The sequence below is a fragment of the Puma concolor genome, chromosome E1 (assembly GCF_028749965.1).
Source record: "Puma concolor isolate L17-30 chromosome E1, mPumCon1.1.hap2, whole genome shotgun sequence".
Lineage (NCBI taxonomy): Eukaryota > Metazoa > Chordata > Mammalia > Carnivora > Felidae > Puma > Puma concolor.
The window spans coordinates 28,347,748-28,361,942 of NC_141680.1; the positions used below are offsets into that span (position 1 = coordinate 28,347,748).

The window sequence follows — 14,195 nt, forward strand, 5'->3', positions numbered from 1 at the left end:
CATGATCTTGTTTGTGGGTTTGAGCACCACTCTGTGCTGACAGCTCAGAGCCTGGAGCCTCCTTTGCATTCTGTGTCTCCGTCTCTCTCTGCCCTTACCCCACTTGCACTCTGTTTCTATCTCTCAAAAATAAAGTAGTATACCTTCATAGTATTATGGAGTAGTATAAACTTAAAAAATAGAGAGGCACCCTGGGTGGCTCAGTCGGTTAAGCATCCAACTCTTGATCTCAGCTCAGGTCATGATCTCACAGTTTGTGAGTTCAAGCCCCGTGTCAGGCTCTGTGCTGACAGCTCGGAGCTTGGAGCCTCTTTCAGATTCTGTGTCTCCCTCTCTCTCTGCCCCTCCCCCGTTCATGCTCTCTGTCTCAAAAACAAACATAAAAAAAAATTTATAAAAAAAAGACTCAAAAAGCAAGACTAATCTTAATCTGATAAAGGACATCTATGAAAAACTATACTAATATCATACTTAATGATCAAAGACTGAATAACTTAATCCCTAAAACTGGGAACAAAGCAAGAATATTAACTCAACATTCCTATTCAACAATTTTATCAAAAGTTTAAACCAATGTAGTAAGTCAAGAAAAAGAAAGACTGGAGATTTCAAAAGAAGAAGAAAAACTGTCTTTATTCATACTAAACATGGCAAGCTTTACAATAAGGGGTCAGGCTGACCATTACCTTCTCAATCTCAACAAATTATTAAAAGTGGGACAACCAGACATGTGTCTTCTGATGTGACAGATACAAAGCAACACAGCACCACCTGTGAAGTATTCTCATCAAAAATATTGAACCTGAATTCATTAATAAGCCTCTAGATCAGCACTGTCCAACAACACTTTCTGTAATGACAGAAGTGTTCTGCATGTGGCTCCTGAAGACCTGAAATACGGCCAGTGCAATGAGAAACTGAATTTTTAACTGTATTTAAATTCAAATGCTTTAATTTAAAATCCATTAGTGGTTACTAACATGGCTAGGACTAGACAGCACAGCTCTAGAGGTAACTTCCATTTACAGAAATGCAAGGGATAAAGAAATTAAATGACACTAAAAGAACAAGTTACAATATGACAAGTTGAGAAATACAGAATGTGAGACATTCCACAGGACACCTGACCTAGTTTTTCCAGCCAAGCCAATGTCCTAAAAATTGGAGAGGGGATTACAAGAGAGACATAAAAGACTTAACAACCAAAGGTATACTTCTTGTCTGGGTCTTTGTCAAACAACCAACTACACAGACATTATTTTTTTAAAAAAGACATTTCTGAGACAAATCTGTAGAGGATATCAGATGATGCCAAGAAAATACTATTCTTTTTATTAGGGGTGATAATGGAATTATAGTTATATAAGAAAATATTAGCAGAATATTATTAAATAATAACATAATTAAAATATTAGAGTTGCATACTGAAGTAGGAGTGAAGTGATATTTAAGATTTGCTTTAAAAATCTTCAGCAAGGGGGGCCACCTGGGTGGCTCAGTAGGTTGAGCATCCGACTTTGGCTCAAGTCATGATCTCACAGCTTGTGAGTTCAAGCCCCACGTCGGGCACAGGGCTCTGTGTTGACAGCTCAGAGTCTGGAGCCTGCTTCAGATTCTGTGTCTCCCTCTCTCTGCCCCTCCCCTGCTCACGCACTCTCTCAAATATAAATAAACGTTTAAAAAATTAAGAAAAAAAGGGGGGGGACGTCGGGGGGGGGGCTCAGTCAGTTGAGCAGCCGACTTTGGCTCAGGTACTAATCTCATGGTTTGTGGGTTTGAGCGCAGAGCCTGCTTGGGATTCTCTCTCTCTCTCTCTCTCTCTCTCTCTCTAAGTAAATAAAATAAAATAAAACTTAAAAAAAAAAGAATGGATCTAAATGTGCTAACATAGAAAAATACCCATGATTACTATTTATCAAAAAAAAGTTCCAATATCTATAAAGAACTTATCAAACTCAACACCCAAAAAACAAATAATCCAGTGAAGAAATGGGCAAAAGACATGAATAGACACTTCTCCAAAAAAGACATCCAGATGGCTGACACATGTAAAGATGTGCAACATCACTCATCATCAGAGAACAAATTAAAACCACAATGAGAAACCAACTCACAACAGTCAGAATGGCTAAAATTAACAATCAGGCAACAACAGATGTTAGAGAGGATGCAGAGAAAAAGGATCTCTTCAGCACTGCTGGTGGGAATGCAAAACTGGTATAGCCACTCTGGAAAACAGTATGGAGGTTCCTCAAACTAAAAATAGAACTACCCTATGATCCAGCAATTGCACTATTAGGTATTTATCCAAGGGATACAGATGTGTTGTCTTGAAGGGGGACATACACCCCAATGTTTATAGCAGCGCTATCGACAATAGCCAAAGTATGGAAAGAGCCCAAATGTCAATTGATGGATGAATGGATAAAGATGTGATACACACACACACACACACACACACATACATACATACAATGGAGTATTACTTGGCAACCAAAAAGAATGAGATCTTGCCATGTGCAACTACGTGGATGGAACTAGAGGGAATTATGCTAAGTGAAATTATTCAGTCAGAGAAAGAAATATCATAGGACTTTACTCATATGTGGAATTTAAGATACAAAACAGATGAACAGAAGAGAAGGGAAGCAAAAATAATATAAAAACAAAGAGGGGGACAAAACATAAGAGACTCTTAAATACAGAGAACTGAGGGTTGGTGGAGGAGTTGTGGGTTGGGGGATGGATAAGGAGCATTAAGGAAGACACTTGGTGGGATGAGCACTGGGTATTATACATAGGGGATGAAGCACTGGGCTAAACTAACTTGGATGTAAATTAAAAAATAGAAAATTAAAAGAGAAAAAAGCAAGTTGCAGAACAGCATACATAGCAGGATTCCACTTGTATGAAAAGAAAGCAGACAGGCAGATCGTAAGTATACAGGCGCAAGGAACTCACAGCTTTTATTTCATGTGCATTATTTGAATTTTTTAAATAGCATAAAAAAATTTACAAATAGCATTAAAAAACAAGCAGTAGGTTATTCCAATGTAGGAATAATCCCTTCACTGATCATCCTCTCTTTGAATACTTTCAATGACAAAGACCACATCGATTTATAAGGAACGGCATTCCTGCCATTGTCAAATAGCTCCAGTCGAAAAAAGAGAAAAATTATATATATATACATGCATATATATAATATGTGTATGTATGCATATATATACGTGTGTGTGTGTGTGTGTGTGTGTGTGTGTGTGTGTGTGTGTGTGTGTGTGTGTGTGTGTATTTTTGGGGGCGCCTGGGTGGCTCAGTCGGTTGGGCATCTGACTTCGGCTCAGGCATGATCTCACAGTTTGTGAGTTCGAGCCCTGCAACCGGTTCTGTGCTGACAGCTCAGAGCCTGGAACCTGCTTCAGATTCTGTGTCTCCCTCTCTCTCTGCCCCTCCCCTGCTAGTGCTCTCTCTTTCTCGTTCTCTCTCAAAAACAAACATTAAAAACTAAAAAAATAATTTATATATATATATTTAGAGAGTGAGAGAGAGAAAAGAGAGGGAGAAAGTAGGGGAGGGGCAGAAAGAGAGAATCTTAAAACAGGCTCCATGCTCAACCTGGAGCCTAAAGCGGGGCTAGATCTCAGAACGTTGAGATCATGACCTGAGGTGAAACCACCAAGAGTCAGATGCTCAACCTACTGAACCACCCAGGCACCCCAAAATAGTAATTTTAGATCAATCAAATTCAATAAAATGTTAAGATTTTTTCAAGTTTTTCAGTAAAAGAAGAGGTCTAGATGAAACAAATGTAGCAAGTAAATACGGATGGCTGATAGACAGGAGAGCACTGTCCAACTTTCTTTTCTGCACATCTGAAATTTTTCACAGAATAAGATAGAACTAAAATGCAAAAAATAATAAAATGGAAATAACTGGAACAAGATTGAACTGTCCCAAAGTCCTTCTCTGTTCCATAATGAATATAGGGATACAAAGATTAGCTTTAAACTTCATGGAAAGCAAATGAGATAAATGTTTGATTAATTAACAAAAGAATTAAAATAATTTCTCAGCCAGCTGTAAGATAAAAAGAAGACAGTCAACAATAAAAGCAGGAAAGGGGAAGGAAAGCAAAATAGTGTGTGGGGGAAGCAGAATAAGAAGGTAGGAATAGATAGGTATATTGTGACAGTTATTATTCATTTATTGATTATTCAAATATTTTAGTGTCTACTATGAAAGTCTTCAAAGTATGGTCCATGAACTCTTTCAGGGTTGTATGGGGTTCAAACCATCATCATAATAGCATAAGACATTATTTGCCTTTTTCATTATGTTGATATTTAACAATGTTACAAAAGCAACAGACAGTAAAATTTTTGGCAACAGATCACGATTCAAGGCAGTGGTACTATTAGTAGTAGTAGTGTGTATTCTTTACCACTATACACTCATGTTTTTAAGGCCAATTTCACTTAAGGATGTCCTTCAAGAGGGGCGTCTGGGTGGCTCAGTTGGTTAAGCGTTCTGACTTCAGCTCAGGTCACGATCTCGCAGTCGTGGGTTTGAGCCCCACATCGGGCCTGTGCTGACAGCTCAGAGTCTGGAGACTGCTTCGGAGTCTGTGTCTCCCTCCTCCATCTCTGCCCCTCCCCCGTTCACACTGTCTCTCTCAAAAATAAAAAATAAAATCATTAAAAAAAATTTTTTTAAAGAATGTCCTTCAAAAGACAGTAAAAATGATTTTTTATTAAGTTTCAATCTCTGCATACACAGCTATTTTTTTTTTAATGTTTATTTTTGACAGGGAGACAGAGCGTGAGCAGGGGAGGGGCAGAGAGAGAATGAGTCACAGAATCTGAAGCAGGCTCCAGGCTCTGAGCTGTCAGCACAGAGCCCGACGCGAGGCTTCAACTCATTAACCGCGAGATCATAACCTGGGCTGAAGTCAGACACTCAACCGACTGAGCCACCCAGGCACCCCTGCATACACAGCTTTTCATATTCTACCTAAAGAAACAGGAGGGGTGCCTGGCTGGCTGGGTCGGTAGAGCATGCAACTCTTGATCTCAGGGTCATGAGTTCAAGTTTCACACTGGGTATGTAGTTTACTTAAAAAAAAAAAATTCAAAAGAAACAGAAAACACACATAAAGCATTTCTGCTACATATTATGTTTTGTTTTTGAGAGAGAGAGAGAGATTGATCATGAGCTGGGGAGGGACAGAGGATCCAAAGCAGCTCTGTACTGACAGCAAGAGAGCCCTATGCGGGGTTCAAACTCACAAACCGTGAGATCACAACCTTAGCCAAAGTTGGATGCTCAATCAACTAAGCCACTCAGGTGCCCCCCTGCTACATATTATAAAATAATGGCTGATTTATGGAAAAGCCTTTATATAAGTGAGTTGTAAGCTCAACTAGCCATTTTTTTCAAGGAACACTACTTTCATTTAGGGGTGCCTGGGTGGCTCAGTCGATTAAGTGTCTGAATCTTGATTTTGACTCAGGTTGTGATCTCCCAGTTCGTTAGTTTGAGCCCTGCTCTGCGATCTACGCTGACAATGGGGAGCCAGCTTGGGATTCTCTGTCTCCCTCTCTCTCTCTGCCCCTCCCCTGCTCATGCGCTGGCTCTCTCTCTCACAAAAGAAATAAACTTAAAAAATGCGGTGCCTGGGTGGCTCAGTTGGTTGTGCATCCGACTTCAGCTCGGGTCATGATCTCACAGTTTGTGAGTTCGAGCCCCACATTGTGCTCTGTGCTGATAGCTCAGAGCCTGGGGCCTGCTTCAGATTCTGTGTCTCCCTCTCTCTCTGGCCCTCCCCGACTTGTGCCCTCTCTCTGTCTCTCAAAAATGAATAAATGCAAAAAAAAAAAAAAAATTTTTTTTTTTAAATAACTATTGACTGATAAACCTTAGTTAACTAGATTTGGTTATTTGGCAGACTTGGTTATTTAGGTCTCAAAATGAACAAAATGAGTTTGTCATTTTAAGGAAGAATAATAAAATGTGAGCTTTTAAACAAGATTTTGAATTTGGAAAACTGTATCTGCTATAGTAAGCTTCACAGCTTCCCATACTGAAAAGATATTTCTGGTGAGATCACTGGTGATACTAATGAATGTGATTTTTTTTTTTTTTTTTAACACTGTAAAACAAATGTGCCAACACTCAGGATCTGCATAATGCCATGAATTGGTATTTTCCAAATGATAAATGATGTTGTAAAATCATGCATAAGTAAAAGATCCATTAGTTATTATGCAGTACAAGGATTTAATTAATATGGCTTCAGATTACACGTGAGAACTAACCTTTAAGAAACTACCACTTGTCAAATTTTGGTGTAGTATCGAAGAGTATCCACAATTACCTGAAAAAGCTACTAAAGTACCCTTCCCCTTTCCAACTGCATAGCTACATGAGGCTGGATTTTCTTCACGTACTTCAACTAAGACAATATACACAAAAGACTGACTACAGAAGCAAAGGAGAATCCAGATTATCTTCTATTAAGTTCAACACTGAAAAGATTTGCAAAACTGTACAACAGTGCCACTCTTCTAATTTTTGTTTTGGAAAATACAGTTGATTTCTATAAAAGTATTTTATTTATGTTAATATGTACTGGTCCTACTGTTATTTTTTCAATAAATTTAATAGAGCTTGGAGCACCTGGGTGGCTCAGTCATTTGCATGTCTGACTTTGGCTCAGGTCATGATCTCGCTGGGTTTGTGAGTTTGAGCCCCACGTTGGGCTCTGTGCTGACAGCTCAGAGCCTGAAGCCTCCTTCAGATTCTGTGTCTCCTCCTGTCTCTGCCCCTCCCATGCTCATGTTCTGTCTCTCAATAATAAATAAACGTTAAAAAAAATTTTTTTTTAATAATAAAATAAATAAATAAATTTAATAGAGCTTTAAAATGGCGGGGGGTGTGGGGAACCTGGGTGGCTCAGTTGGTTAAGCGTCCAACTTCAGTTCAGGTCATGATATCACAGTTTGTGAGTTCAAGCCCCCACATCGGGCTCTGTGCTGACAGCTCAGAGCCTAGAGCCTGCTTCGGATTCTGTGTCTCCCTCCCTCCCTGCCCACCCCCCCCCCCCCATGCTCTGTGTCTGTGTCTCAAAAATAAACAAAACATTAAAAAAAATTTTTTTTTTAATTTTTCTTTTTCCCTAAAACAGGGGCGCCTCAGTGGCTCTGTCGGTTAAGCATCTGACTTCAGCTCAGGTCATGATCTCAGAGTTCGTGGATTCAAGCCTTGCATCAGGCTCTGTGCTGACAACTCAGAGCCTGGAGCCTGCTTCAGATTCTATGTCTCCCTCTCTCTCTCTGTCCCTCCCCCACTTGCACTTTTTCAAAAATAAAAACATTAAAAAATTTTTTTTGATATTGCTAAAATAGATATAAGTAGATATAATCCACATAAATAAAAGCACTTTGTGTCCTCAATAATTTTTGAGAGCACAGATGAGTGATGAGACCAAAGTTTAAGAATCAGTCAAGTTACACAAGGCATTAAGGAGAGATAGTATCTCCAATAATCTGAGGTGAACTATATTCCAAGTATATAAGGGATACGAAAAGTACACAGCCATAAATTCATTTACCCTTCTATAAGGGTAAGAAACTATTAATCTGGGACAAGAAACTATTAATTTGGGATATATACGAATAGCAGTGACTCTCTAAAATTTTGGTAACATTAAGTCACAGCCCCTTTCTTCTATATAGACCTTTTCCTTAAAGCTAGTCTGTTTTAGAGAGCAAATGAATTTCATAATAGAACTCAACCAATTTGGGGAACTGTCCTAAAAAAAAAAGTTGTGTTTTTAAAGCAAAATTCAAGATGATCTAAAGAATGATCCCTTTAGATTCTTTTCCTATTGATTAACTCCTAGTATTTCAGGAAATTTATTTGGAATTTATTGTATTACTTTCTATTTATATAGCTTGCTAAATGCTTATTTTCTCAAGAACATTCTACCAGACTAAAGCTTAATTTCAATAAATGTGTAATATTTAATCTCATTAATAACTGAAAAATGCCAACTGAAGCAATCTTGTGCTTTTTGCTTACTATAAGAGCAAAATATAATTTTGAGGACAGTTTCTCAGATCAGTGAAAGCACAAGAAAAAATAGCACTCCTATATGTAAAAAGTGGGAGTAAAATGGTAGGATCTTCCTGAATTCACAAAAGGGTTTAAACAGCTCCCCCCCACCCCCCAGCTCTGTATCACACCACCGACCTCATTTTTTTCCTTCCTAGCCCTGCATCACTCCTAAATTTTTTTAAAAAATTAAAAATTCTAGGGGCGCCTGGGTGGCGCAGTCGGTTAAGCGTCCGACTTCAGCCAGGTCACGATCTCGCGGTCCGTGAGTTCGAGCCCCGCGTCAGGCTCTGGGCTGATGGCTCAGAGCCTGGAGCCTGTTTCCGATTCTGTGTCTCCCTCTCTCTCTGCCCCTCCCCCGTTCATGCTCTGTCTCTCTCTGTCCCAAAAATAAATAAACGTTGAAAAAAAAAAAAATTTAAAAAAAAAAATTAAAAATTCTTTTTTTTTTTTTTAAGTAATTATCTATCCCATTAATGTATAGGCTTCGTAATAGCAGGAGCCTTATTCACTAGTGTATCTGAGCCTAGGACATCTCCTATCATAGAATAAGTGTTTAAAAAAATCTAATAATTGATAGTCAAAGAAGTATTATTTTTATAAAAGTAAACACAAACAAACTTTTTGAAACAACCTATTTGTCCATCAAATCCAAATGATTAAAGACACCATGGGGTACCTTCCATTCAGTAAAATACCAAGAAATTTTTTTTTTTAATGTTTATTTTTGAGAGAGACAGAGACAGAATGCAAGTGGGTTAGGGGCAGAGAGAGAGAGGGCGACACAGAATCCAAAGCAGGCTCCAGGCTCTGAGCTGTCAGCACAGAGCCCGACGCAGGGCTCCAATTCACAAGCTGTGAGATCATGACCTGAGCCGAAGTCGGATGCTCAACTGACTGAGCCACCCAGGGGCCCCAAGAAATTTTTAAAAATAATATGGCAGATCCACACGTAACTAAAATGGAAAGACTGAAGGTACATTAAGTGAAAAAAATAAGCTGTCAAATACATCAGTATTATATTTGTGTGTTGAGAAGAAAAACACATACACATATAAAACTACAGAAAAACCACGGAAAGATAATACCTTATTGGCAAGTAGTCAATTCTAGGAAGAGGTAGTTGAGAGATTAAGAGTGGTCATGGGTAACTTCTTCTCTATTTAGAGGGTTTAGAGGGTTTCTATGACTTCTAGGACTAGAAGGACAGTAAGATGAAGATAGTATCTATCACCAGATCAAAGAAGCCTGGGATGCTGTTACAACATTAGTGGGATCTGCTCAGTGGACCACGGAAGACAAGGCTATTAATGGGTCGCAGAACTGCTGCTGGAATGGACTCAAAAGAAGGGTGGGGAAATATTCCGGCTTCTTTCCTCATTTCATGAACCAATCTTTTGTTAGTGCCTACCTTAGCCAAATCCAGAAAACAACAGGGCCTAGTCAAATCATCACTTTAAACTTATACAATGTTATTTGTCATTTATAGCTCAATAAAGCTGGGGGCAAAACAAAAAAAAACAAAAAAAAACAAAAAAAACCCCACCATGTAAAAAGCAAAGGAGCCTAGGAAATGTAATACCCTGCAATACGGAACAGAGTAGGGAAAAGGCAGGGATAGATCTGACAGCAAACTGGCTGATTAGCACAGTCAGTTATCAATGTGTGCCCTACTTCCTATATTCTGTGGCAGCAGATAATACATATGGTAGCTCAAAATCTACTTTAAGTCTTATTGAAGAATTAAATAAGAGAACCTGATTTGAGGGACGTGGAGGGGAATTAGAAGTACGGAATACAATAGGGGGTGAGGGGTGGGGGTAAAAGATTAGAAACACTGTTACTTCCTAGAGGGGCAAATTTACCAAAACAAGTCACATGTATGGATTATATAAAATTTCATTATATCAATTCCCTCTATGCCTGGGAAGAATTTCTGGAAATATGAGACAAAGTTTTTAAGAAATAAAAGTTCAGCTCAGAGACCAAGAATTAAATTTATACTACCAACCAATATGCGTTTTGAGTGTCTTCTTCTAAAACCATTTTTAAAAAAATGTGTATTTATTTTGAGAGTATGCATGTGCGAGTGGAGGAGGGGCAGAGAGAGAGAGAGAGAGGGAATCCCAAGCACACTCCACACTGTCAGTGCAGAGCCTGACACAGGGCTCAATCCCACGACCCTGAGATTAAGACCTGAGCCAAAATCAAGAGTTAGACGGTTAACTGACTGAGCCACCCAGGCAGGCATCCCATTCTAAAACCATTTTAGACAAATATACCTAAAACCCACATCTTTCAAAAAGAATAAAACAAAAGTCTAGGTCAGCAACTAAAAAAGAATTGCTGCTTGATAAAAATGCCAATATATGGAAAGAAAAGCCTAACTTCATTCAAGCACTTTACACTTTACTGGTCTTAGACCAGAAATTGGCAAACTTTTCCTATAAAGGACCAGATGGCAAATATTTTAGGCTCCAGAGGCCATATAGTCTATGTTGCAACTACTCAATTCTGTGAAAGCAGCCATAGCTGACATGTAAATGAACAGGTGTGGCTCTGTTCCAATAAATCTTTATGGACATTAAAATCTGAATTTCATAGAAGTTTCACATGCACAAAATATTCTTTGATTTTTTTTCCATCTATTTAAAATGTAAAAGTCACTCAGCTCACAGGCCATATGAAAACAGGCAGTGAACCTAATGTGACCAATGGATCACAGTTTGCTGATCTCTGGTATCAGACAAATATGTGATGGAGCTCTACATTTTAAGACTAGGTTTGGGTCTTAAAACCACCCAAGTGGCTGTGGTATTTAACCATTTTAAACTGTTAAACAAGAGCTAATCTGTCCATATTTTTATTCCAACCTATCAGCAACAGAAACAAGTTTTTAACAAAGTTGTCAGACATTACACAGTCTCTAATCCAAAGAATCTATGTAAATACATTTAATCTACACAAAAACATACCAAAGCACTTCAGAGTCTGTCACAGTAATCAAACAGAGCTAATATAAGAAAAACCTTGGCCCTAACATACAAGTATTCCATTCCTTTGGCTCACATCTGTGACAAAAGAGTGGCTAACTATTAGCTCACAAGTTCTGGTAAGGGATGCCAATGTCATTATTATTATTATTATTTCTTACAAGACTGCAAACGCATCTTTCATATTAGAATAAATTAATAAACTTTAGGCAATATAATCTGAAAGCCTCTGATAACCAAATCTCATCAAAGTTTCCAATATATAAATACAACTGCCAAAAGAATTCCAAGTTCATCCATTCTTCTACCAATCTTTAACCAACACAGTCTATTAGAAAGCTTGTACTTTTATAGTACAGCTTCAATCCCTTGCAGAATCGTTTTTTCTGATCTTATTTCAGCATTTCTTTCACATATAATTTGCCCAAAAGGATGTTATAAGAAATTTCTGCACAAAACCCAAAACCATATTTACTATAAAAAGGATCGCAGAAACTTTCATCTAGTGTATCATATATCATCTTTTTTTATGAGAACCCATGGGAGAAATTTCTCCAGCCCAGTGCTATCTATGAACTCTTTTCAAGAGACTTCTGTGCTTTTACCTTACAGATACTATATATACCATAATCCAGTATAAAATTCTCTTTTATTTAGCTGTAAAACCAAGCCTTCACAGTTCAGTTCTGGTAAGGACTATGGCATACATTTGTATGTACTTGCATAATCAGTTCCAAATTATTAAATTTTTTTCCCCTCAAATTTTCTTTTGAAAACAATCCTAACACACTATGTTTAGGTAAGCTAGCTAAAACTGAGACGTATTCAGTAGCGTAAGAAGCTACAACACACAAATATATAGGCATCAATCAACTGGGGGGTTGGGGGTACTACCTCAAACAGCTGCAATTTGTTCTTTGTGTTGCTTCTACAAAATCCCAGGATGCTATTTTATCAGGTATCTCTTCTTCAGATAGACCACCTGATGAAGCTGAATATTTCCTCCTAAGATTTGAAATTATAAAATTCTTTAGAATTCAAGAAGTTTCCCATAACCGTGAATTAAGCATTAAAATTGAATTTTTAAAAAGTTTTTAAAGCCATACAAACGACTGTTTATACTTTAAACATCTTCTATTTATAAAGTAACTACCAACATGCAATTTTTAAACTTGAAAATGAAAACACATACTTGTTCTGTGCTCTGTTCATATTGCACTCTTGCCAAACTCTATCCACCACATGATTTGCTAATTTTCTGGGTATTTTCCCACCATGGTGGCTAGTACTATCAGAGTTGAAGCCATCAGATACTGAAGAAAATTTGACCCACTTCTGGGCTGACTGAGGATCAACTGAAAACAAACCAAAAAGAATAGGCTATAGGAGAATAAAAGTAGATTTAAAGTAACATTATTTGTGGGGTTTTTTTTTGTTTTTTGTTTTTTACTTGTTAATTTCTGTTACAACATACTCCACTGTTATCTGGTAGGTCTACTTATATTTTGAAGCAAAAAAGCATGTTCCTCTACTTAAAACACAGAAAGCTAAAAATCCGAACAGAGGATGTAAACTTGATGGTAGTGTTATATCAGTGTTGACTTCCTGACTGAGGATTAAATGGTAGTTATATAGGACAGTGTTCCTACATTTGGGAAATACAGAGTACTTAGGCATAATGGGGCATCATGTCTGTAGCTCATTCTCAAATGGTTCAGAAAAAGACCAATGATAATGAATGTATACATACAAAAAGGGTGACGGAACAAATGTTTACAGTTTGGGAATCTGAATGAGGGAGTTCTTTGTATTGTACATGCAAACTCTTCAATAAGTCTCAAATTACTTCAAAACAATTTTTTAAATGTTGATGTATTCAAAATAACAGATACGTAACTAGTGCTAATCAAACAGATCAGTACAATACCTGTTTGGACTTCCTCAGGAGATGTAGGTGGTGTAAGAGTAACTGAAGACATAGCAGGATCTCTTGTGGAAGCAGGCACTTGGTGGACACCCAAGCAAGAAGCTGAACAATGAGAGGATCCCACAGAGCTAGGAGTGGGAATGTCTGACTGAGGGACTAGAACAAAGCAAGCTGGGTAGATCATTCGGACACCAGCTGAAAGGCAAAAATAAGAGGCAAGAAAATCAATTACCACTGTGATTGTAGTGGGATTAGTTTCACTCAGAAGTACTGTAATGGAAAAGTACATATGATTATATAATGTTTAAATAAAATTAAAATATATTTAATATATTTTTATAAACATATGCTCCTTTTGGCATAAAGTTTTTCTGGAATAAACCAGGAGAATAAGACTCCATTAAACACTGCTGCAAACTCTAATACTAATTATCTGCTCAATTATACATTCTCCACAACCTCCCATCTTCATCCCATTATTAGGCTTGGCTGTGTGACCTGCATGCAATATAGACCAGAATCCAACAGAAGCTTAAAACAGAAGCAGCCTCTCTTTTTTTCTGCCCTTTGCCTCAAGATTAGCATGTCCCAAATATAGTTTATCTTGTTAATCTGGGTCCCTAAATGAGAAGACACAGGGTAGAGTCAATATGAAAAGAGCTGACCTGGGCAGAGCAGATCAAACCCACAAGTTCTTTAGGTACATTTTCTACCTTTTAAAAGTTATCAGAGGCAACAGTTTTAAGAAATGTGAAAATACTACATAACACAGGTTGTCAACTTTCCAGCTTCCAAATGTTATTTATTCACAATTATTTTCTTTGCAATGATAAGCTTTGCAAGCTTACCTCTAGGTGAAATATGTTTCCTTGCCCCAATGACTTTGGCATGGCAAAGTGACTAGTTCTGCCTAATGGAGTGTGAGCAAATGTAACATACATCATATCCTAGCAGAAGCTTTAAATACACTTACATGATACACTCAGTCCTTATTATTCCTCTGTTCTTGTAAGAACAGCATGTCCCAGATACTGGGTACTCATTGAACCTAGGTTGCAGAATGAGAAGATACAAGGAGCCAAACCACAACCAAGCTGCAGTCTTTATGTAATGTGAGGAGAAAATAAAGGAGAAATAAATGTTTAATGTTGAAAGCCACTGAG

General features: G+C 37.8%; 1 protein-coding gene across 1 annotated transcript in view; it reads right to left on the reverse strand.

Moving 5' to 3' along the window:
- Positions 1–14,195, reverse strand: part of MED13 (mediator complex subunit 13) — a 110,051-nt gene that overhangs the window by 61,173 nt on the left and 34,683 nt on the right. Inside the window, exons 6-8 of the mRNA XM_086686786.1 lie at positions 13,033–13,227; positions 12,298–12,460; positions 12,000–12,110 (exon numbers count right to left, since the gene is read on the reverse strand). Coding sequence (XP_086542912.1) covers positions 12,000–12,110; positions 12,298–12,460; positions 13,033–13,227 — 469 coding nt within the window. The remainder of the gene's footprint in view (positions 1–11,999; positions 12,111–12,297; positions 12,461–13,032; positions 13,228–14,195) is intronic.